The sequence below is a fragment of the Suricata suricatta genome, chromosome 6 (genome assembly GCF_006229205.1).
Source record: "Suricata suricatta isolate VVHF042 chromosome 6, meerkat_22Aug2017_6uvM2_HiC, whole genome shotgun sequence".
Lineage (NCBI taxonomy): Eukaryota > Metazoa > Chordata > Mammalia > Carnivora > Herpestidae > Suricata > Suricata suricatta.
Window position 1 is genome coordinate 106151684 of NC_043705.1, and position 26063 is coordinate 106177746.

The window sequence follows — 26063 nt, forward strand, 5'->3', positions numbered from 1 at the left end:
ATGGAGGAGGTGGTGAAGGAGATCTGTCTCTCCCAACCCTGCTAAGCTGCCTCTCCTCGGGTTTGGCTCAAGCCTCCTCAGCCCTCTGCCTTTGTGGTCCCAAATGCTTCATTGCTCCCATATCTCTTGTTTCCTCAGGGATCCTGTATGTCAACAGGAGCCTGGACTTTGAGACAAGCCCTAAGTTCTTCCTATCCATAGAGTGCAGCCGGAAAGGCTCTTCCTCCCTCAGTGACATGACTACAATCGTGGTCAACATCACTGATATCAATGAACACCGGCCCAGATTCCCCCAGGATCTGTACACCACAGAGGTCTTGGAGAATGCTGCCGTGGGTGATGTCGTGCTCACAGTAAGAATCTGAAACTTTGCCCTTTGTGAGGCATGGACTTGGGTGGGTTCTTATCTCCTCCTCCCCCAGATGTCTATGAGCATGGGTTAATTCATCAATTTATACACTATAGACTTGATTCTGACTTGAAGCCACTTAGCCAAACTGTTTCTCATGACAGAGGGTCTCAGGGCCATGTTTGATATGGTCTAGATCACGTATTGATAGAACGGGGCATGGGAAAGCCCTCAGAGAGGTCTCTGCCCAGAGGCTCCAAGGTCTAGGAAGGGCCTGATCACAGTGTGTGATGTGGAGACTTAGTGTTGGGAGGGAGCAGCACCAAATAACACTTCTTTGCATTTAATCATGTAATTGTTCCCTACTACATAGATTGGAAACAATGAATGTCAATGTTCAAAGTTGTCTATGACCTCTTTTTATTCTGCCTTCTGGTCTTATCTCTTACTCTCCGATGTGCTTGCTATGCTCCAATCACCCAGGAAGATGTGCCTTTCCCCAAACAGCCTCTGCACTTTCATACATTCTGGGCTCATGTATAGAATTCTGACTCCACTCCCAGAGCCCTTCTTATCCTTCTGGAGCTCATGAATGCTTTGCTAATCTCCCCAGGTAGAATTTATCACTGTGTTCTCCGTGCTCTCATAAAGCTGGTTACACTTTGCCTCAAATTAGGATTTCCCATAAAATTAGACATTAAGCTTCCTGTGGGCATATTCATTTTTGGCACATCCCTTACCTCCGAGCTCAGGACCTAGCGCCCTGTCAGTATGAGTGAAGGAGTAAATGAATGAACCAAGGCATACTGAAATCTATACCAGGATATAAAAATGAAGAGATTCCTTTGGCAGGGATGGCTGTGGTCCACGGGACTGCCAGCCCCATGGCAATCATTGGAGGGGGGCACTTATCTGTCCCCCTGACACTCCAATATTCCCTTGTGGCCCCTCTTGACCTCCATCCACGACGACCCTCCCACTGCTGCAGGTGTCAGCAACTGATGAAGATGGACCTGTAAATAGTGCCATCACCTACAGCCTGGTAGGAGGGAACCAGCTAGGGCACTTCACCATCCACCCCAAGAAGGGAGAGCTACAGGTGGCCAAGGCCCTGGATTGGGAACAGGTGAGTCATGTGGGAGGGGCCCAACCCAAGTTCATCAGAGCAGAGGTATCTTCCCAGTGCAGGTCCAGAGAACTGTGGTCAGTACTCCATGCTGACTTCTCCAGACCTGCCCTCAGTGTTCCTCACTTGTTTTCTCTGTGTGGTCAGTGTGGCCTATGAGGCCAGAGGTAGGAGAGGGACTAAGTAACCCTTAACCTCCCTTAGAAAAGCTCAGGCTAGCTTCTTACTATTGATGAGGAATTATTAGATAATAAGCCAATAGATAATATATTCTTATTTACTGAACACCTGCTCTGTGCCAGGAACTTTGCTAAGTGTTTTACATACATATTTGGTTCTTAAAATAATCCTAGGGGGTGGGTCCAAATAATCTCACAGATGTTTAGTCACCTTCCCAATGTCTCAGAGCTAGTACATGGTTTAACTGGAAATCAAACTCTTTTCTTCCTGACTCCAAAATCTAGACCTTAAAACAGTACATACAGGCAAAGGGGGCAGGCATAGGGGAGTGTCTCCATCTTATTTTTTGGAAAACATTAGTGATGAGTCGTGGGCAGTACTGGGGGGTCTTGTTGCTTACTCTCTACTGGCATCTTGCTATAGACTTCTAGCTATTCCCTGAGGCTCCGGGCCACAGACAACGGGCACCCCCCACTGTATGAGGACACAGATATTGCCATCCAAGTGGTTGATGTCAATGATAACCCACCGAGATTCTTCCAGCTCAACTACAGCACCTCTGTCCAGGTACGCTTGAACCTCCAAAGACATCTTGAAGCCTTCCTCTTTCATTTCCCTCCTAGTGGAGGGTGCTCACCACTGATATCAGTCCACCTAAACATTGGCTGTGACCTTGCCAACTGATATCCCTAATGGCAACACAGTTCGCAATAGGGATTACAAATCACAGAATTAACAAATAATCAATGTGCTAGGCACTTGCACATCCATTACCTCATTTGGGACCCACATAGCTACATGAAGCAGGTAGTACAGTAGTCCCCCCTTCCCTTTATTTGTGGTTTTGCTCTCTGTGGTTTCAGCCAGGCTGACCCCTAGTCAGCATGGTCCAAAAGCTGGTGATCCCCTTCTGACATATCATCAGAAGGTCAGTAGTAGCTTAATGTACATCACACATGCTATGTGCTCATGCTGTTGACCTCACTTTACTTCATCATGTAGGCATCTTACCATCCTCACACCATCACAAGAAGAAGGGCGAATCCAGATACTTAGAGAGAGACCACACTCACATAACTTTTATTATAATTTTCTATTTTATCATTAGTTATTGTTATTAATCTCTTATTGTGCCTCATTTATAAATTAGGCTTTATCATAAGTATGTATGCATAGAAAAAAGCCCAATATATACAAGGTGGGGTACTATCCATGGTTTTAGGCATTCACTGGAGATGTTAAAACATATCCCCAAGGATAAGGAGGCCTACTCTGTCCACTTTACAGATTTTTAAAATAGAGTTACAGAAATGTGCCATAGTTAGAATGTGGCAAACTTGGGATTTAATCCGAGAAGATTTTCCAGAGCCCATGTTATTTCCACCATACCATGGTTTACAAATGGGATTTGAAGAGGGCCTAGGGATTCAATGGGAAATTGTGACTATAGAGGTGAGGGGGGTGAGGAAGAAGGTAAGAAGGCAGAATTGTGGGTCCTGCTGTGTGCCAGCCAGCGTCATAACACTTTTACTTGTTTATATATTATGAATATTAGTTAGGATGCTTTGACTGCCAGTAACAGATTGTCTACTAAAGCCTAATCTGACTAATAAGGATTTATTTCAAATTACAAGGGACGATCGTTATTCCAGAAGTTCTATTCCAGAATTGGTTATTTCAGCAGAAAAACAGTATCACATCTTTGAGCTAGCATCTTTGAAATTCCCTCACCTTCTTTCTCATGGTTATAAAACAGCTACTGCAGCTCCAGCATCACTTCCTTGTCTAACCATCTTCAAAGACAGAGAAGGGGACTCCCCACCGCCCCCAGATCTGTTTTTATCAAAGAAGAAGACCTTAAAACCTTCATCTGGTTGACTTCTCCGATGATCAGGATCAGATTACATGACCAACATTAAACCAAAAACTGGCCCTTGGAATCAGATTTTATAACTGACTTAGACCAATCATAGCCCATATCTTCTTAATAAGCACAACAACTTTTATGAGATATTGCCACCCCACACCTCAACAAAAGTCAGGTTTTGTAAGAAAGGAAGGAAGAAATGTCTGTTGGATAGGCAACTGCTAGTTTCTATCCCTAAGATTCTCCTTGTAGATAGGTTTTTGTTGCAAAAAGACAGTGAATAACCACTGTGTTACAGAAACTGAATTCCCATGTTTTGGAGCGAAGACTAGAACAGTACCCAAGGAATCTATTTTTCTTAATTGAATTCCTACTCATTTTAAAATTTTCTCGTTAAGTGGCTATTCCATTGGTCTCCTAAGCAGTAAACCATTTATAAGTGTTCAGTTGACCCTACAAATCACATTTCCACATGGATCCCAGCCACTTACTAATTCATATACATGAATCATCAGCTGTGTGACCTTGCACGAATCACCTTCTGTAGGATAAGGGGACTCCAAGGACCCTTCTGGCCTTAAAGGGCTTTGTTTCCAAGACCTAAAATGGCACTCAGGAAGCTCCTGGTCTAGACTGGTGAAGCCAACAACTAATTCACCGGCTGGCAGAATGAATGAATGGCAGCTCGAGGTCCAGGCATGGCCTGAGAGTAGCCAGAGTGCTGAGGACTCAACCCAGATAAGGGGACCCAGGAAGATGCAAAAGAAAGGACTGGAATTCATTTTGCTCTTTGATTTCCTGTAATTCTCTGTCCCAGGAGAACTCACCCATTGGCAGCAAAGTCCTGCAGCTGATCCTGAGCGACCCGGACTCCCCAGAGAATGGGCCCCCCTACTCATTCCGAATCACCAAGGGGAATGATGGCTCTGCCTTCCGAGTGACCCCTGATGGATGGCTAGTGACCACTATGGGCCTAAGCAAGAGAGTCCAGGAATGGTATCAGCTTCAGATCAAGGTGAGAGCTGTTGGACCACTGGTGGTGACCACGGGGGGCAGTAATGTGCTGGCAAAAGCACTACCAGTGCTTCTATTATTAAGGGGAAGTGTACAGAGCTCTTACTATATGCTGGGCAGTGGGCTAAGTGCTCCACATCACAACAGGCTTTAGGGCAGGCACAGTTACCATCCCCACTTTACAGATGTAGTAACCGAGGCACAGGGAGCCTGAGTGACTGTCTTAAAGTAATAGGCTAATAGGTGGCAGAGGTGGGTTGCTTCATCCAAACACTCTGACCCTAGAGCCCAAGCTCTTAATTCCTACACTGCCTCCAAGCAGAACCATACCCTCATCCTAGCCCTAACTCTGAGTTTGGCCAGAACAGCTCTCTGTTCTGAACCACACAGAAATTGGTGTGGGGTCCAAACTGGAGAACATATATACATATGTAGGGGATTATGGTGGTGTTGCAAAGGGTGGTGTGAAATAGCCAAAGTAAAGTTGTCAAGAAGGTAGTTAAACATTTCTTCATTTAATTCCCTCAAAATCCCTTTCTTAAATCTCAAATCATAGTGGATCCTATTATTCTGTGAACTTCTCTGGGATCAGGTTGATGTATCTATCCATTCATCCAGCCAGCCCATCAGTCATTCACTAAGTCTTTGAATAAATATTGAGCACCAATCACATGCCAGGCCCTCTAGCTGCTAGTAATGTAGCAGAGGGAAAGAAGGGGAAGGTCCTCATAGGCTTTCGATTCCAACCATGGAGATAAATAATAAATAGATGAAGAAAGAAAGTGATGAGAGGCTCATAAGACACAGAGAAGACATATTCAGAGGATGGCTGCCCTCATGAGGAGGGGACCTTTGAGCTGGGACCTGAGAAGTGAGCTGTGTGTAAATAGGCAGGAGAGTGTCACAGGCAGGAACAAGATGAGCCAGTGCTTGAAATCAGCATGGAGATCTATAACAGGAATTAGCTGAAGAGATGGGGTAAGTGGATCATGGAGGTTTCATAGCTTAGGTAGCCATACTACTTGAGGTCCAAACTGTGACACTCTTGAGAGTGAGAGAAGCACTAAAAATAGTTAATTGGCAATCACTGAGCCATAACAGTATCAACTAGTAAAAATCAAGACTGATCTGGGCAAACCAGGAAGTACAGCCAATTCTAATTATGGGCCTTGGTATTACTTTTAGTATTACTTCCAATCCCAGCTGGAACTAGTGGTGCTGACCTTGAGCTGATAATGAAGACACAGGAAATGGATAGACTAGGGATAGGCTCTGCATGGAAATAAACAGGAGTTGGTGATAGATTGGATGTGGGGGGAGAGAGAAGAATCAGGGGTGACTCCCAGGCTCCTGGCTCCAGTGAAGACTGGGTGGTGGGGCCATTTATGAGGCTGGAAAGATGGTAGGTAGAGGAAGAATGGGTTTATGGGGTAAAATGAGGCCTCTGTTTTGCATATGTCACCTTTTAGGTGCCCCTGAGTCATCTACATGTCCAGTAAGTAGTTGCGAATGCGAATCTGCAGCTCAGCACAGGTGTGGGCTAATGTAGAGGGCTCTCAAAGCTTAGGGCATGGACATGACTGCCTAGGGAGAGATGAAAGAGAACAGCTTCCTGAACTCTGTATCCTGACCCAGACGATCACTCGGTAACCATCGGCATCACCATCTCCTGAATTTATCCTGTATTTCCACTTTCGTTCACTGGGAGGTACTAGAGGCCAGCAAAGAAACGGCTATGGACACAGGTAGGAGTTCTGGCCTTACCTGCTGTGTGGCCTTGGGCTAGTTACTTGACCTCTTTGAGCCTCAGTTATAGCTGTTGTAAAATGAGAGACTTCACGGTATCTATCCCATAAGAAAGGTTAGGGTTTGGGTTAGTGTTGATATGATATCTCATATCATGCATCAGGAGCATTTAAAAGTGACTGGCACACAGTGTGCACTCAGTCGATGCCAGCTGTATATTATACTTAGCAGTAGTACAGTAGTATTAATTACTGTCATTGCTGTTGATACCCCATCTGTGTTATGCACAAATCCCCGTAGTAGGTGTAGTTTCACAACCTTCTCTCCCCAGTCAAAGCACCGAAATAAGATATTAGTCTAGGGAAACTTGTGGAGACCCTGGGTGACAGCTGTGAAAGTGACCACGTCACTGAGAACAGGAAGGAAACTCCGTTCTTGCTAATCTGGAGACAAAGTTGCAGGTGCTTGTCAGATGCTTGTCAGAATATGAAAGGAAAAGGCATTTTTAAAATTTACATTCTCTTCCTTGTTTAACTAAGGTCATGGCATGGCCTTGTTAAAACCTTCAACAGCTTTTCATGACTCTGACATAAAACTTGACCTTGTGCTCCTCAGCCTGTCAGTGACTGGGACGCCTCCCTCGTGCCCTCCTCTGGCCCTCAGCCCTGCCCACTCACTCCAGTAGCCAGGGTCCCTATCTGCTGGTCAAGCTCACCACAATTTTTCCACCAAGGGCTTCACACTTTCTGTTTCCTCTGTCATCTCCTCTCCTCTTTCTCATGCCCCAGGACTCAGCTCAAGGGTCACCTCCTCAGAGACGTCTTCCCTCCCACACGATCTGGGTTAGGTCCCTTTCCCTCTTCAGATCTCTGTCCCATGCTCTGCTAATTTCCTTCACAGCACGTTATCCAAGTCTGGCATTCCCTTGTTTATTTAGTAATGTATTTATTGTCTCTGGCCCGTAGAAAGGACTCAGTGAGTATTTGTTAGCTGAGGGAGAAATGCCCACTCCAACCCCAGTCACACAGTATGCCTGATCTTAGCCATAAGGCTGAGAAGCGATCCCAATCACACAGTAAAGGGGTGTCCCAAAGAGAACCTCCTTGGGCTGATAGGGGCCATAAAGGATGTGCAGTGGAATCATGAAGAGACATTTGATGACTCGCTTAAGGAAAGAGACAGAATGAAGGACGTTGGAGAGGAAGGAGGCTCACGTTTGAGTGGCCAGAGAGATTTAGGAAGAGGCTCAGAGAGATATCAAATGAGGAAATAGAGCTCAGTTTTACCATGTGGTATGGGATGTAACTCCCTCCACAAAACCTTCACTGCTTTTGGAGTTCTTGGTTTTTTTTTTTTTTTTTTTCACTTGCAAAGCTGTGCTGAGCTTGGCCCTGAGCAGAGAGACCAGACTGCCCAAGAAGGCGCGGACTGGTTTGGGCCACAGACAGCTGCAGCCCACGGTAATGGCAGTGTCTACTCTGCCCACAGGTGTCAGACAGCGGCATCCCTCCCCTCTCGTCCTCGACATCAGTCAGTGTCCACGTCACAGAGCAGAGCCACTACCCCCCCTCTGCCCTCCCACTGGAGATCTTCATCACCATCGGGGAGGAGGAGTTCCAGGGCGGCATGGTGGGCAAAATCCATGCCACAGACCGAGACCCTCAGGACACGCTGACCTACAGCCTGGCAGGAGAGGAGGCCCTGGGCAGGCACTTCTCAGTGGGCGCAACTGATGGCAAGATTATCGCCATCCAGGGCCTGCCTCGTGGCCGCTATGCGTTCAACGTCACAGTCAGCGATGGGACCTTCACCACCACTGCTGGAGTCCACGTCCACGTGTGGCACGTGGGGCGGGAGGCTCTGCAGCAGGCCGTGTGGATGGGCTTCCACCAGCTCACCCCGGAGGAGCTGGTCAGTGACCACTGGCGCAACCTGCAGAGGTTCCTCAGCAACAAGCTGGACATCAAACGAGCTCACATCCACCTGGCCAGCCTTCAGCCTGCAGAGACCACAGCTGGGGTGGATGTGCTCCTGGTCTTGGAGGGGCATTCTGGAGCCTTCTACAAGCTCCAGGAGCTGGCATCCATCATCACTCGCTCGGCCAAGGAGATGGAGCACTCGGTGGGAATTCAGATGAGGTCAGCCATGCCCGTGGTGCCCTGTCAGGGCCCAAGCTGCCAGGGTCAAATGTGCCAAGAGCGTGTGCAGCTGGACCCCAGGGTGGGGCCCACGTACAGCACAGCCAGGCTCAGCTTCCTGACCCCACGGCACCGCCTGGAGAGGAGCTGCTCCTGCAGTGGTGAGTCGTGGGCTTCTCCAAGACACCCAGCACAGTGGGGCTTAGCCAGCCTGCCTCCGGGGATAGACATCCCAGGGAAGCCCTGGGGAGGGTACTTAGAGGGGAGTTTTAACTGGGCTAAGGGCCACAGCCTACAGGCCACCCTGAGACAGGTGGCAGCCTCACAAAACCTAGTCATGGAACAGCACCCCCATTCCTGGCCACTTTTTGGAGCTTTGAAAATAACCGTAAGGAATCCAGAGGCAGTAAGTAGCATGAGGGCTAAGAGCAGACTCTGACATCAGGCTGCCTGGGTTTCAATCCCAGCTCGGCCACTTGCTAGCCAACTAGCCTTAGGAAAATTATCCAGCCTCTCCGTGCCTTTGGACAGTTATAGGAATTAAAAGAATATTAAATATCAAGGGCTTGCTTAGAAAGTGCCTGACAGGGGCGCCCAGGTGGCTCAGTGGGTCAAGCCTCTGACTTTGGCTCAGGTCATGACCTCACAGCAGGTGAGTTCAAGCCCCGCATTGGGCTCTGTACTGACTGCTCAGTGCTTGGAGCTGCTTCAGATTCTGTGTCTCCTTCTCTCTCTGCCCCTCCCCTGCTTGTTCTCTCTCTCTCTCTCTCTCTCTCTCTCTCAAAAATAAACATTAAAAAAAAGTGCCTGATATATAGACAGTGATCAATAAACACAAGTTACTGCTTAGGATTGGACTAGACAGCTCAGGTTCGAACCCCAGCTCCATCTCTTACTAGCTGTGTGACCTTGGGTGGGTTATTAAATCCTCTGAACTGTAGTTTCTCAACTATAAAATAATGAAAACATTACCATCTGCCTTCTGGAGTTGGTTTGGGGAGTGAAATATCTAATGGACATAAAAGCGCTTATGCACCCCATCAATGATGGCTGTCATACACACGGTGGCAGTGGTTGCTAGGACTCTGCTATGTACCAGGCACTGTGCATGTGTTACCTGCACTGTCACCAACACCAACATTAGATCCAACTAGAGTTGAAACTGAGGGATGGGGGTTGTGCTGCTTCGCCGGAACTGTACAGCCTCCAGTGAAGTGCTGGTTAATGAAATACCCACGTGTCCTACTCTAAAGCTTGAGCTCTTCACCACACTCTACAGGAAATTAGTTTTCTGATTAGACTCAACTCCAGCACCCCTGGCATCAAGAATCAGAGCCCTGGAGCAGCTCAGGGACATTGGCAAGAGGAAAATGACATCGCCTCCCATTCACCATCGCCCCCTGGCCTGGCCTCGCCTTTATGGGTCTCCCCAGTAGCATTAGGGAAATCACAAAGCTCCAAAGATTTGTGGGCTTTTTCTAGGTCCCACTGTATTTAAGCTGAGTGAGCTACTTTGGATGGGTGTGGCGGGGGGGGTCCCTTCTGTGTCTCTTGTCCCATGGTTGCCTGCAGGGACACTGTGATGGCTGAAGGTTCTCTTGTGGTCACCTGGCACCAGAAAGCAGAGGTTCTAAAATTTAGGCTTATTCAAAAATCATCTGGGGAGTGTGTTTTTAAGAGAACTGCTCTTGCGTATCACCTCCAGAGTTTATTATTCAGAAAGTCTTGGGTGAGGCCTTGAATTGGCATTTTTTAAATAAAGTTTTTAATTTCAATTCCAATATAGTTAACATACAGTGTTACGTTAGTTTCAGGGATACAATAGAGTGATTCAATGATTCTATACATTACTCAGTGCTCCTCATGATGAACATATTCTTAATGCCCTCCACCAAGTTCTCCCAGCCCACCACCCACCTACCCCTTGGTAACTTTCAGTTTTTTCTCTACAGTTAGAAGTCTGTTTCTTGGTTAGTCTGTCTCTCTCATCCTCTCTCTCCCTCTTTTTCCTTGGAATTGGCATTTTTAAATGGCATCTCAGGCAGTTGGAAGCAGGTGGTCCAAGGTCTGCATTGAGAAATAGTAGAGAGGTTGGCTCACTAATCACCATAATCACTTAGGGTTGTGTTATTTCCAAAAACATTTTGGTGAAATATGGCATTCAGAAAGACCCATGGACCACGGTGTGCAGCTCACACAAAACTAACACACCTGTGTGACTAGCACCTGTATCGAGGATCACATGACCAGCTTCTCCAGAACCTCCCTTATCTCTTTTGTAGTCGCTACACCCATCATGGGGAGATTTTTAAAATGCAAATTCTCGGGGTGGCTGGGTGGCTCCGTCGGTTAAGCGTCCTACAGTTGGTTTCGGCTCAGTTGCGGTTTTGTGATTTGGAACCCTCCCTAGGGCTCTGTGCTGGCAGCATGGAGCCTGCTTGGGATTCTCCTTCTCCCTCTCTTTCTGCCCCTCCCCACCTCATGCTATCTCTGTCTCAATCAAAATAAATAAATAAACAAACAAGCAAAACGCAGATTCTCATGTTACTCCAGAACTCCCGAGGCATACTCTCTGAGGGCAAAGCCGGACATTCTGTATTTTAAAACTCTCTCCAGCTGATCCCGATATTCAGCCCAGTCTGGGCATTCCTGGTTTCCATCATCTTCAGTATTCCATCTAGTAATGACCTACTACAATGGGATTGCCAGCATCAGAGAGTTTTAGACTTAAAGTACAACAGACTCTTAGGATCTTGAAAAGCCATGTGCCTTGGGTTTCTGGGTCTTCTCCTCTTGGCTTTTACTCCTCTCTTCAACAATCAGGGAGATCTGGGGCCTATGCAGCTCTTCTCCTTGCCAGACGACTGATAAGCTTACTCACATGGAGGTTTTAAAGATTCAGCAACTGAACTCACTTCTGGGGAAGGTAGTGCTTAATATGTATAACACAGCATTTCCCCAAGGTAGGCCCACAGAATGCTATTTCTGAGGACTTTGAGTAGGTGGTCCACATCAGAGGGTCCCATGGTCAAACAAGCTGGAGAAACTCAAGTTTAAGTAAAGACTCCTTACTTTGAAACTGTGTGTTACCAATTGCTACAGGGCAATGCGTGCATAGGACTTTACAGAAATTTGGGCCCCTTCCTTTATCGAAGTGTCCTCTCCACCTCTCACTGGGCTTCATCTGGTTAAGTGCTTACTCAAATGGTTACACTCTTAATGATGGAGGTGAGATCCTGAGGCAAATGACCTTTGCAGTATTCCTGAAATCACACATATATGCAGAATCCTCTCCAATTCTACTTCCTTCCCCCAGTGATGTCAAAAACAACACAGAAATTGTGTAGGGTAGAAATTTTTATTTCCACGCATTTAATTGGTTACATTTCCGGCTCGAGTTTTGCTTTCTTAATGGTTTGAGCTCATAATTCCTGGCTCCAGCTGAGACCCAAGGCAAGAGTCTCTGGGGCCAAAAGAAGGTGTGCAAGGTGATAGCCTCTGTCTAGCTGCATGGCCCTGGACAACTAACCCCCCACTCCCAAAAAGCCTCATTTTTTTTCACCTATAAAATGTGAGCAGTGTCACCCAGGGGTTGAATGAGACCAAGTCAGTTCAAGGACTCTGTGGAGACTTCTTGATATGGAGCTGACATCTCTTGTTGTTTCTCCAGGTACTGCCACGAGATTCAGCGGCCAAAGCTTTGGACGGTATAGTCTTCCAGAGGCTCAGAACTGGCACATCCGTTTTCGTCTGAAAACACACCAATCACAGGCTGTCCTCCTGTTCAGCAATGAGACAGTGTGTGTCTCCCTAAAGGTAAGGCACTGCCAGCCTGAGTGATTTCATGTGGGTGTGCCAGGCTGGGCAGGTGGGGACAGCAGAGGGAGCAGCCAAGAAGCCCAATTTCTGACAAAGAAGGTCATGCGTGGTTTTCAGGGATGCTAGTGTGTCTACTGGGTTAAGATGTAAGACTTTCCAGTTGTGAAGACCAAAGCCTTCAGCCTGGAGATACATATTCAAGGACAACCAGAGGGCAGGCTGCTCTGTGGGAGGGGAGAGAGCCTCTGAAGATAGAGGGAGAAATGGGTGAGGCCACCTGGTCATGGTGTTTTTGTTTTGTTTTGTTTCATTTTAAATCACTTCTGCTGAGTAACAGACCAGTGCTTCCCAAGATGGTTTTTTTTTGTTTGTTTTGTTTTGTTTTTTTTGTTTTCTTTATCACTTTTGCTGAGTAACAGACCAGTGTTTCCCAAGATGGGTGGCAGGCTGGTTATACTAAGGTGCTCAAGGCTACAAACCCAGCATTAAGTTACATGGAATCACATGGAAGAAAAATGAATTTTTTCAGTCCTTCTAATTATATCTCATAGAACATCTCAGTTTGTCTGCCTCCAACACACAAGCCAATCTCCCAGTTTGACAAAGAGCAGTTAGAAATTATTATGCAATAAATATTTATTGACCATCTACTTGGTGACAGGCACTGTTCTAGGTGCTTGGGTCTCCTCAGTGAATAAGACAAAAATCTCTCATAGAGCTGTCACCCTACAGGGAGAAGACTGACAATAAATATAAATATAATAGCTCAGAAAATTATAGTTTGTCCAGATGTGATAAGTGCATTGACCTAAAATAAAGGGGCAAGGGGGATCAGGAGTGTGGGGAGTTGCAGTTTTAAGTAAGGTGATCAGGGAAGGCTTCACTGAGTTGATAACTGAACCATAATATGAAGGGGATAAGGGTAGACATTTGAAGGAACAGCATTCTAGGGAGAGGGAATAGCAATGCAAAAACCTTCTGGTAGAAGAATGCTTAGTATGTTTAAGTGAGAGCCCAGGAAAGAGTAGTAGGAGTTGCGGGCAGAGATATAATGTGATGAGGGAATATCTATAAAGTTCTCATAGGCCATTTAAAGGCATTGGCTTTTATTCTGGGGAAAAATGGAGGACATGAGAAGGTTTGAGCAGAGAATTGACATGATGTGACATATTTAAAAGGGTCATCATGACTCCTGTTGATAAGTAACTTTAGATAAATAAGGATAAAAGCAGAAGGAACCAGCCAAGAAGCTACTGCAATAATTCAGGTGAGAGATGGTGGTGGTCTAGATCAGGGTAATGACAGTGAACTGGGAAGAAGAGCTCAGATTCTGGATAGATTTTTGAAGGTAAAGCCAATGGGTTTTCTGGAAAATTCAATGAGGGTTGGGAGAGAAAGCAAGGAGTAAGTTTCAGCCTGAGTAACTAGAACGAATAGAATTGCTGCCAACAAACCCTGGAAAGGCTATGGGTAGAGCAGGTTTGGGGGAAGATCAGAAGCTCAGTTTTGGAGATGTAAGTCTGAGATGCCTATTAGACTTCCAAATGGAGCTGGATAAACAGGTATAGTACCTATGGGAAAGGTCTGGAATAGAGATGCAGATCTGGGAGAATTCAGCATATACTTAGTATTGAAAGCTATGAAACTTGGTGAGATCACCGAGGAGTGTAGATTTTAAAAAAAGGATTAGACCAAGGATTCATCCTCGTGACACTCCAATATTGAGAGGTCTAGGGGAAGAGGAGGACCCAACAAGGGAGACTGAAATGGTGCAACCAGTGATGTTGGAGGGAAAGCAAGAGTATTATATCCAGGAAGCTGAATGAAGAACATGTATCATAAAGGAGGGACCAGCTGGTAATGCGTTACTCTGAGAGGTCAAGATGAGAAGTGATATTAATCATTGGATTGGGCAACACAGTGGTCACTGAATACCCTGAAACCAGTGGTTTCAGTATCATCAGGGATGGGAGGTGGAATTTTGCTACAAAGAGAGAGCAAAGAAAGAGAGTGGTATCTGATGGGAGAAGTGGATTCAAGATATTTTTTTTTAAGATTAGAACAATAATAGCATGTTTGTGTGATGACTGGAATGGTACAATAGAGAATGAACAATTTGTTATGGAGAGAAAAGAAAGGAGAGTTGATGGAAACTCATCCTTGAGGAGGAAAGGGTGTGTGTGATCTCATGCATGAATGGAGATACTGGCTTCCACCAAGGGGGAGAGATATGATGGTAAGAGTGCCTGTAGGTACCAATCTGATTGCTAAGAGCAAGGATAGGGAGGGGGAATCAGGAGTCTGAGGAGAGCAAAGTTGTGAAAATAGTCATCTGAGACAGTAAACTGATGATATTTAGGCACCATGAAGGGCTCATTTGAAACTCATAGTCATGAAATTAAAGAGAGATCAATAAGCAAGGCTGCATGTTTTTCTCTAGCCAGCTCACCTCTAGGATGCTCACATACAGTAGGGGGACAGTTGTGGGTTTGGCAAACCAGATTTGTGGGTTTGTCAAGTGACTTCTACCAAGAAAGAGAGGACGGAAATTTGGCTATGGAATTTAAGCTAGATAAAGAGAGGAGTGAGGACCTTACAGAGGTTGAGAGACAATAAAAAGATGGTGGGACCAGTAGATTTGTGGTCCTAGCCAAGTGAAAGGAGTGATTTAAGTACAATGTTTTGAGTCTACATAGTGTAGTTATAGTAAGTTTCCTTTTTAAGTATATAAGGGTATAGGTAGTTTGCAACCAAGGCAAAAATTGAGAAAGTGGTGTACAAACAGCTACCTTCTATAAAACACTGGATTGGATTTTCAAATTTTACCCAGAGAAAGCTCTACACAGGCCAGAGTAAACAGAAGTCCTATATCTTGGCCACAGTAATCCTACTTCTTGGGGTGAAGTAAACTAAAATGATTTAACCCAGTGTTTTCTCAGGTTTCTTGATTTTAGGACTTTTCACACTCTTAAAAAGAATTAAAGATCCTAAGGAAGTATTGTTTATGTGGGTTATAGCTATCAATATTTTCAGTATTAGAAATTAAAACTGAGAAATGTTAAAATCTTTATTTATTAATTCATTTAAAAATAGGAGTGCCTGGGTGGCTTAGTCGGTTAAGCATCTGACTCTCAGTTTCAGCTTAGGTCATGATCTCACTTTTTGTGAGTTCAAGCCATACATCAGCCTCTGAGCTGACACTGCAGATCCTGCTTGGGATTCTCTGTCTCCCTCTCTCTCTGCCCCTCCCCTGCCCACTATCTGAAAATAAACTTAAAAATAACAAGAAACTTACTACATGTGAACATAAATACCATATTTTTGTGAATAATAATTACATTTTCCAAAATTAAGGAAAAAGAAGAGAGTGGCATTGTTTTACATTTTTGCAAATCTCTCTTACACGTGTATGACTCAACAATAGACATCTGGATTTTCACCTCTACCTCTGTGTTCATCTGTTGTGGTGGCACAGGTCTGGAAGTCTCCACTGTATGTTTGTGAGAGAATGAGAGTAGAAAAGGCAAATAATGTCTTAGGATTATTATAAAAATGATCTCCCCTTGTGGATCCTCTGGAAAGGTCTTGGAGACCCACTTTGAGCACAGTGGAACTGTTGAAGAAGAGACGGGGAGTGAGGAAGATTTATGGTGTCCCTGAAGATCAACGTTGAGGAGTGTACTGAAAAGGCCTAAAAGAAGAATCCAAAAGACACGGTCTCAGTTAGCAAGGTATCTCTGGGCCTCAGTTTCCTCATCTATGAAATGGAGATGCCATCCCTGCCCAGTCCATCCCATGGAGTGTGGTAAGGGCCAAATGAGACCATAGACAGAAAAGTATTTTGAGGCCTTTTATACTCCACAAAGATGATGTCTAAAACAGCCATAAAAATCACCAAACACTACCTCCCCGACCTGTGAAAATACAACCAACATTCTTTGTACTGGCAGCCTGTTTGCAGTGCTTTTCCTAAGGACTTCTTGGCTTTGCTGATGGCCATCTTGGTTTTCTTTGCAGCTGGTTGATGGAGTGCTCCAGCTGGAATACCATTGCCCAGGTGGTTCCTATGGAAATCTTTCCTCCTGGCTCCATGTGAATGATCAAGAGTGGCACTCTGTTGTGGTGGAGGAGACAGACACTTCCATTCGACTCTTGGTTGACAGCTCTGGCAACACCTCCCTCGTGCTCCCAAAGAATTGCCAGGGTCTCAGACCTGAAGGAGACCTCTTTCTGGGTGGTCTTGTTCTCTTGCATTCTTCTCCAAATGTGTCCCAGGGCTTTGAAGGCTGTCTGGATGCAGTTGTGATCAATGGAGAGGCACTTGAGCTGCTGGCCCATGGCAAGAAGGCATCAGGCTTGCTGGAAAGGCAGGCCCTCACCAAGTGTTGTGTGCACAGTGATGACTGCAGCCAAAACCCATGTCTCAATGGTGGCAAGTGCTCACAGACCCGTGGGGCAGGTAAGAGCTAAAAATGACTCCAAGGCTTATCCCAGGAGGCTCTTCAGAAGACCCCAGCCTGTTAAACTAGCAATCATATATCACTGAAGAGCTTAAAAATATATTCCTTCAGCACAGCCCCATGAGGGAGAGAGGGGGTTGGAAGAAAGCCACCAATGGCTCCATTTTACAGCACAGGAAACTGCTGGGTTGTGTAAGTGATGCTTAGATTGGTGAAAGTCACATGGCTGTTGAGTGAGAGAGACATGTTTGGGGTGTAGATCCCAATGGAGCACTCCTGCCCACTGATTCCAAATGTCTCTCTCTTCCCCTTACTATTTCTTGAAATGGGTTGGGATCTGCTAGGTTTACACTACGGGAATCCAGGAGTCTTTGTTCTTCCTGAACAAGAAGTGACTTTCTTTCAACTTGTTTGGATGGAACAGGCACAAACAGGGACCTCTGGTGCCACAGGTTGAGTTCATCATACACCATAGTGTTACCATGGTCTGTGCCAAGCTTTTCTTTTTTATTCCCTTTTAATCTATATTCAGCTGCCTTTCCCCTTCCCCATACCCATAGGCAAACATTTAAAGTTTTTAAATGAGTTCTTGCAAACTGTACATTACTCGTTTTACACGTACTTGAATTTCTGATTATATAAGTGATATGTAACCTTTTGCACTGTTCCATCCGTGCCACCACAGTCCATATCCATTGCTGCAGTACCCCAGTGTGCCCACACACCTGCATTCTCTCTCGACTCAGCTAGCAGAGAGCACCCTGGTGGCTTCAACATCCCATCTCCATCAACAGTGCTGCGTGAATATCTTCATCCATATCTTCTTGTGACTCCAATGAGAACTTCCTCCACAGGCGCACACATGCACCATGCCCAGGGATAGGATTCACATACCCAGAGAATGTACATAATTATTTGGACTCAACTGGGCCAAATTGCTCTTCAGCATGGCCACACAGCCTGCACTTCCATCAGCAGGGCATGAGGCTCCTTCATCTCTGTCAACACTTGGCATTCTCCTGTTTTCTCATTTTTGCCTGGGTAATAGAACTATCATTTCCATATGCAAAATACGTAAGGAGTCCCTCACTTCTCTCTATCCACACTACTGGGTAGCCATCATCTTTCACCCTTGTGCCAGCTGCCTCCCTGCTCTCCCATTTCTCTGCCTCCACCTGCGTCTCCCAGCAGGGCACCAGAGGGATCTTTATACAAAGCAGGTCTGAGTGCCTCCTTTTCCTGCTTGGAACCTTGCAGTGGCTTCCCCTTGCCATTAAGATGGAGTCTTAACTCCTAACTCCTGCATCAGGCTCATAGCAATGCTCTGGCCCCGCCCACCTCCCCGGCCCTGCTGCTCCCACCTTCCTTGGCTCCCTAAGTTCTGTATTAGTAATGACTATTACACTGATATTATACACAACTGCTTCAGTAGGTCTGAGTCCCAAATTTGCCATTTACTTGCTGTGTGATCTTGAGCAAATGTCATATGTTCTCTGTGCCTCATTTCCCCACCCGCCATCAGCTTGAATCTGATGACAAAAACAATAACCAACTTCAGAGTTGTCACGAGGCTCAAATGAACAACACCTGAAGACTCTTAGAATGGTGACCAGCACTGAATAAGTGTTGTCTAGGATGATGGGGACAACATGCATCGCTACTCTTCTGCTGCCCGTTCTCTGTAGGCTGTAAGCTGTGTGATGGCAGGGATGACGTCTTCTCGTCCAGCAGGACACCACATGGTGCTTGTCACAGAAGGAGGCATTCAATAACTAAATGTGAACACGTGGATCTGCAAACGCGCCGAGGCCTCCCCTCTGTCCCGGGGGGCCTCTCAGCCTGCAGCTGCCTGACTGTCCTCCCTCCCTCCTCTCCCTCCCAGGGTATGTCTGCAGGTGTCCCCCACAGTTCTCCGGGAAGCACTGTGAACAAAGACGGGAGAACTGCACTGTGACACCATGCCTGGAAGGTGGCACTTGCACCCCCTCCCCTGAAGGAGCGTCCTGTAACTGCCCTCTCCCTTCCATGGGAGACAGGTAAGCACAGGGGAGGCCATCTGCCATTGGCTCCTCACCCTGGGTTTGTCACCATGAGGGAATGAATGATGTCTGCACTCTGACCTCCAGAAAAGCCAATGGGAGACCAGGAGCTGAGTGCTCCAGCGACCCGGCTTCTTGGCCTTTTCTATGGGCCAGGCTTCTCCCTCCAACCACCTCATCAGAACACCCAGAGGAGAGTTCTTATTAAGATTTCTTGAGCCTTATTCTGAACCTACTGAATCAGACTCACTAGGTGGGCGTCCACGAATCTGCACCTCTAATCAGCTCCTCAGCCTTTTCTAATCTTTGCCAAAGTCTGAAAATGGCTAAAGTTCTTATTCTCTTACTCTGGACCGTGACTTCCCAGAAAGTGGCCTGGGGACAATGCCTCCACTAGGTACAAGCCCTGTTGTGGGCCTGAATCCTCACTGTGAGCTGTGTCTTGTATTATGTTGGCCTGTGGGGGGGAGGCGTTCGTCCAAGGATCCTTAGATCCCTAGAATCCTAGAGGTAAAGAGGCCTGGTAATTATCTGGTTTTATGGCTTCCCAGCTTGGGAGACTTTAAAACATCATCAGGGATACTTGTGAAAAATACAGCTTTCTGGACCTACTATATCAGAATATCCAAGGAGGCCTGGGGTTCTGTTTATAACAAGTTCCCAAAAGATCCCCTTCCTGTCAGTGTGGGCATAAGAGAGCCACTGATGTAGTTCACCCACTCACTTTACAGGTGGGAAAACTGAAGACCAGGGAAGGAAAGGGCTCATCCTAATCCCTCCACGTGTTTATGACCCCAGTCCTTTCTCTTAGCACCTGGCATTTCTGGCCTCATGGCACACCTCTCTGCAGTACATGTGCTGGCCAGGTCCTTCCTGGCTGAAAGTGGTGTTTGCATTTTAAAAGAGGAACTGGGGAGGACAATGTCCAACCCCAAAGGACATACTGTTGGTGGTGAAGGCTTAGACACTGGGACTCAAGTAGGATGGGGGAAGCCTTTCCCAATATCCCTCAAAACTGGACAAAACTGGCCACAGAAACCTCCTAGGAGCCTTACTCAATGAAATGCCAAGCTGACGGTGGCCAGGGAGGTCATACAATTCCAAGTGCACTCTGTGAACAAGTTGTCCAATGTAAGGTTGTGCAGGATCACACTGACACCCTGTTGCCATGGCTGGGTGACTGCTGACTTGTATCTGGGACTCTGACATTATTGCTGAGGACAGCTGGGTATGTTGGTTGCCTCAACCACAGTAAATGGTTGGAAGTCCCATCTCAATGATGGAGTGTATATCCAATACGTAGATCTCATGAATGGGAAATAATGGCTGTGCCCAGAGCCTAGATTCCGAATCTAGATCATGAATGAACATGTAACTGACCCCCTCAGCTTACTAGTGGAGGGTGGAAAGTTCTGAACTTGGTGTGTGTGCTCGTTAACCATCCTTTGTCTTTTCTTTTTTTGGTTGAAAATTGGAGAAGGTGGGCTTCAGTGCAGGGGTCATAAATCTTTGTGAGAGGGGACATGGAAAGGGAAGTAGAGCAACTCAACCCCCTGACTACTTCTCTGTCTCTGCAGGTGTGAAATGGAAGCAAGGGGCTGCTCAGAAGGTCACTGCCTAGTCACCCCTGAGATCACAAGAGGGGACTGGGGACAGCAGGAGATTCTGATCATCATAGTGGCCCTACTGTTTATCGTTTTAAGCACTGTTGGGCTCCTGTTCTACTGCCGCCATTGCAAGTCCCACAAGCCCGTGGCCATGGAGGACCCAGACCTCCTGGCCAGGAGTGTTGGTGTGGACACCCAAACCATGCCTGCCATCGAGCTCAACCCGCTGAGCACCAGCTCTTGCAACAACTTGAACCAACTGGAGCCCAGCAAGACCTCAGTTCCAAATGAACTTGTCACTTTTGGACCTAGCTCCAAGCAACGGCCAGTGGTCTGCAGTGTGCCTCCCAGACTCCCACCAGCTGCAGCCCCTTCCCACTCTGACAATGAGTCCATCATAAAGAGGACGTGGTCAGGCGAGGAGATAGGTCAGTATAGCCAGGGGCCCTTAGCCTCTGGTATTGATGGAATAGGGTTGTAGACCTGAACACTCCATTGTGTGAGGCCACCATCCAGTCGAGCCCCTTAAGATGGGATATGAAGGGATATGTTCAAGGTCACAGTGCATTAGTGGGCTGGACCAGATGCAGGTCTGTGGGCTCAGAATCTGGGGCTCATTCCATTGCACCATGATCCCTTTCTCTCCATTTCAACTCATTCCATAGGATTGATATCTATGGCAGAAACCTATAGACCCTGTATAGTAGTGAATTGGATCCCTGGGATGAAAGAGTAGGACTTCTGTACCTTTATGCTTTTCTTGAAAAAGGAAAGAACAGTGAGTAATCTAAGCTTCTGGACACTCAGTCTGGAGTTACAGCAGCCTTGGGCCAGACCTGGCTGACCTAGAGGAGGGACCTTCACCCCACTCTCACCTTTGGCTCACTAGGAAGTAAATTTGTAAAGTGTTTATTATCCCTGGCTTATTCACCAATAGTTTAAAAAGGTATTTTCAGAAACTTTTTGCTGATAGGGTAATTGGGGCCCATAAAAACACAGTAGCTTGCTCTAACTCACCCAACTATTTAGTAGCAGGGACAGAGCAAGGATCAAGGATGCCTGGGCTCCAATCTTCAAACCCATATTTTATTTAACCACCCTCTGTGACAGGTGCCATCACACCCCCCAATCTAAACTATGTGTCTATTTCCTTCAGTTAGGGAGATGTAAGTTACCAGTAGGAGCTGCTGTCCCCAGCAGGGGGGAGTGGGCTGCATGGGGCCATCCATATTCTTCCCTTATTCACTGACTCTTGGATCATTGTCACATTACAAGATGAGCTGGCTTTGGGTTTAACCTTTGGCTGTGAAGTTGGCCCCATTGAATTCTAGATATCAATCTAAGCTGCCAGAGACAACCCAACAGAGAAGGCCAAATACCCACCCACTCTTTGCCCATTTCTACCACATGCTGAATAATGCATAGTACCTATGAGGCCTGCTGAAACCTTTACCAGGAAAACTCAGAGCTCACCCTATCTTTCCATTCCCTTTCAGTGTGCCCAGCTGGAGCTACAGTCTGGCCCCCTTCTTACTCCAGGAAGGAACGCTGGGAATACCCCCACTCTGAAGTGACCCCTGGCCCTCTGCCACCATCGCCTCACCGCCACCAGACCCAACCCATTATGCCGGACCCCACTGGCCTCTATGGGGGCTTCCCCTTCCCACTGGAGCTGGAAAACAAGCGGGCACCTCTCCCACCACGTTACAGCAACCAGAACCTGGAAGATCTGATGCCCCCAAGGCCCCCCAGTCCCCGGGAACACCTGCTGGCCCCCTGTCTCAACGAGTACACTGCCATCAGCTACTACCACTCACAGTTCCATCAGGGAGGGGGAGGGCCCTGCCTGGCAGAGGGGGGCTACAAAGGTGTAAGTATGCGCCTCAGCCGAGCTGGGCCCTCTTACGCTGACTGTGAGGTTGTGGGTGGGCATCCCTCAGGGCGGGGCCAGCCCCAGGCTCCCCCCCACTATGAGGGCTCTGACATGGTGGAGAGTGATTATGGGAGCTGTGAGGAGGTCATGTTCTAGCTGTCCTCAGAGGGAGGCAGGTAGGAGGCCAAGGACTTGTCACCTTCCTCCTGTCTTGTACGAGTGAGACGAGTGTGGCTGGAAAAGGGGAAGGAAGCCCCCAGTCCAGGCCACCGTGCCTTGACATGTGCTCTTCCAGATCCCCAGCGAGTCCCTGAGGATGGAGGTAAGCCAAGGGTAGAGCTCCAGAAACAGCACTAGGGCCCCCTGCAGAAAGGGGCCGCACAGAGCAGTTAACCCTGGAAAACCAGGACGCACGGATTCCTCGGATGGACAAGAGGCAGTCTGTCTCACGGACTGCCACCTCTCAGCCCCCAGGGAGGAGGGCCAGAGCTACTGGGTCAGCTCCGTCAGGGAGTACCCTTACACCTACTTGCAGCTCCATCCTGAAGGCAGAAACAGGTCTGCCCCTGACAGGCTACAGAGATGAGGTCCAGGGTCATCTGACCCTGGGGGGCCACAACGTGTCCTCTAGGGGCTGAGAGGTGAGCAGCAGGCAAGCAGGGACAAGTCCTCTGTGCACCCTGCCTCACTCATACATCACCGTAGCATCCAGCCATGTCGGGTACCGTGCTAGGCATGGGGCGTGATGTGCATGAGGGCAACAAGGGTTCCCGAGGAGCATCACTTGGCTCAGTCTCCTGGGGTCCTGCTTGAATCCAGATTCCAAGGAACCTGCTCCACCTCTTTCAAGTCCCATGACTTTCCACCAGCCAGGGCCTGTCAGGATTCGTGCAGAGCCCCGAACCTTCTTTGTTAAAGAATTCAGACCTCATGGAACTCTGGGTTCTTCACCCCAAGTTTCTCAAGCACTTTGGGCCAAAGGCAAGAAGGACATAATTCTTCGTTTTTAAAATTCTTAGGCACTTTTCAACCTTGCTGTCTGGATGAGTTGCCCCAAAGGGATTTTTCTGCCCTAGACGCAAGGAACTCAGAACTCCCATTTAGGGCATCAGGGCAGGGTGGAGGCAAGGAGCCGGACATGCTGCCTCTCCCTGCCCCTCCATCTCAGATGCCTGCCAACTGAAGTGTTACCTGCAGTGACTCAACCCTATGCATGGAGGGTCAATGTGGGCACGTGTCTGCACATGTGGGCACCCATGTCTAGTACATGTGTAGAGTGTATGTAGCCAGGAGAGGTAGCGACCAGAGAGGCTTTGCAGCTCTGGCCCCTGCTGATCCCTTTCTCTGGTCCACTGCCTTTTCATGTGTGTTGTTTCTGGAGACAAAAGTCAAAAGGAGGAGCCATGGAGACTCTCACCCACAGGGTTGCTGCTGATAGCGAGAGGGAGCTGTGTGGGTAAGGGCGTATTTGTGTGAATGGTTCACAGTTATGTGTGACCGTGCGTGTGACGGGATGCGTGGTTTCATTGGTCATTCGTTGTTGTTGCTGTTGTTGTTTTTTAACAATAAAGTATCTTTTTTACTGTTATTTTCTGTGTCACTTATCCTGTTTGGGGTTGGGTCAGGGGAAGGGTACAAGGGTCTATGGGCCCTTCCAAGTGGAGGGTCATGCACTGGACACTAGGAGGGACCCCAGAGGTCATCAAGCACCGTGATTCCCAAACCTAGCAAAATGGCTAAAATCTAGAATTGTGAGCCCCAAACCCAGACAAACAAAATAAAAACCTCTGCAGGCAGGGCCCAGAACACTTTATGGGGGAAATGCCTCCGATTCCAACACAACTGCATGCAGTTAGTGGACAAGTTCACTAGTCAGCAGGTTAGTGAAAAGCCCAGGATGAGAGTTCAGGGCTGCTGACTGTGGCCAACACCTTTTGCATCTCACAGCACTGGTTGGTGAGAGGAGACTTTATAGCTCGGGTCTTGGGAAGCCAGCCCTTCCCATGCCCAGAGCCAGTCTAGGGCTGGGCTGCTCTCCACAGCTCACTCCAAGGCTCAGCTGGATGTCCCCGGGCAACTGGGGTCCATGCAGGCCCTGCAGTGACACTGAGACTGGAAAGTCCAGTCCCTGCCGCCATGCTCCCAAGGCATGTGGGCAGAGGAGATGCATCCGTGGGAGCCACCACCGCACACTGTGGCTCTGGGCCAGACAGGCTGGGTTCCAAGCCCCCCTCTCTCTGCCACCAGCAATGTGGTCTGGGGAAGGTATGAATTGGCTTTCCAATTTTTAGAAGCATAAACAATAAATGGTGACCAATGCTAGGAATTAATTCTAGATAGTATTAGATCAGATTAATTTATCAGTGCTTGCAGGAAATCACAAACAAGCCAGTCCAGTGTCACCCAGACTTCCGTTGTTTTGCTCACCACTTTTATGATTTTTGCCCTAATTGTGCCATTGTTTACTTAATAATTTTCTTTTAGTGCATTCTGATTCTAAAAAACATTTTTATTCACCCTAAAATGATATACCCATAAATTAAAGGATTTGAAAGTCACTATTTTTTCTAGAACACATGAAAACACATAAACATTCAGATGTTTAAAATGGCTGCCCAGGGTCCACTAATTCATCTTTGGGGAATGCTGATCCACTGTATCCTCATTCCTATGCGCCTTATCACCTGTCCATAGAGGAGAAGGCTTTGTCTGAGGTCCCACAGGTAGGACGTCACAGACGTGAGACCCACATTCAGGTCTGCACCCAGCCTGGAAATCTCCCTACAACTTGCTCTCCTCTTGGATGGGGGCGGGGGGGGGGCCGGCCGGGGGAGCCTCTCTCCAGCCGGCCCACCTTTCCAGAACAGGCCCCTCTTTCCCTTTGTCTCCCTGAGCCTGCACCTTCAGGTACCAACCAGCAGAGGGCTCTCTGAGATCAAGACCAGCCTACTGAGCTGTGGAAGATCCCAAGGTTTGTAGGGAAATTCTCCCATCTCAAGTCAGTGGGGCTCCGGTTCCAACTGTCTGGAGTCTTACACAGCACAACAGTGGCAGAGGAAGGCAGAGAGCGGGGTTTGCCGACTTCCAGGCTGGGCGTTTTTACAGTTCACCATAATCATCTTCACTACCACCTCTTACTGGCACAGATGCTGGGGAAACACTTGGCATATCTTGTCCCGTTGAATCCTCATAAAACCCCCATGAAGTAAGTACTGTCACCTCCATTCACATATCAAGGAACAGAGATATTAATAAATTAAGAGACTTGTAACTTATATTAGTGACTTAAAGTAGGGCCACCCAGTTCACAAGTGACAGGGCCAGGATTCAATCTGGAACTGCCCAACTCTCAATCTTGGCTTTCCATCTGGGTTCACAAGACAAACTGTAGGGGGCCATCAGGGGATTGAGGGACAGCAGCAAGGAGGACTGAGAGGCTTTGGTCTAATGAGTTCAAGGCCAAGAGTGTCACCATAATTCTAAGTGGTATTAACAGGCAGAAGGTCCAGATCCTGGGAGGTGGGGCCTGCTCAACCCTGAAGTTCAACCCAAGCCATTCCTGTGATCCTGAGTCCAGTTCCAAGGTCGGATCTTAAGAGTGCCGCAGCCACCTTGAGTGGTGCTAGAGGGCAGCCAGGAGGGGTGGGAGTGAGGACTCACAGTCATGTCCAGGGCGGAAGGGCAGCTGGAATTCACCAGACGACAGCAAAGGAGTTGTGAGCCTGCTGGTTCAGAGAGAGGCGGGGCCTGCACAACCGTACCATCACATGGGCTTGATCAAAGCCAACGTATCTTCCAGAAATCGAAGCACTGCTGGCGGGGGGAGCACATGACATCCGGGGGCA

At 47.6% G+C, this 26063-nt stretch overlaps 1 protein-coding gene across 1 annotated transcript in view; it reads left to right on the forward strand.

The window, feature by feature from the left end:
- Nucleotides 1-23806, forward strand: part of FAT2 (FAT atypical cadherin 2) — an 80466-nt gene extending 56660 nt beyond the window's left edge. The window contains exons 15-24 of the mRNA XM_029942995.1: nucleotides 139-353; nucleotides 1338-1475; nucleotides 2079-2222; nucleotides 4340-4537; nucleotides 7771-8581; nucleotides 12091-12236; nucleotides 16257-16698; nucleotides 18582-18735; nucleotides 20316-20773; nucleotides 21842-23806. Of these exons, the coding sequence (XP_029798855.1) occupies nucleotides 139-353; nucleotides 1338-1475; nucleotides 2079-2222; nucleotides 4340-4537; nucleotides 7771-8581; nucleotides 12091-12236; nucleotides 16257-16698; nucleotides 18582-18735; nucleotides 20316-20773; nucleotides 21842-22374 (3239 nt within the window). The 3' untranslated portion in view covers nucleotides 22375-23806. The remainder of the gene's footprint in view (nucleotides 1-138; nucleotides 354-1337; nucleotides 1476-2078; nucleotides 2223-4339; nucleotides 4538-7770; nucleotides 8582-12090; nucleotides 12237-16256; nucleotides 16699-18581; nucleotides 18736-20315; nucleotides 20774-21841) is intronic.
- The last annotated feature ends 2257 nt before the right edge of the window (nucleotides 23807-26063 follow it).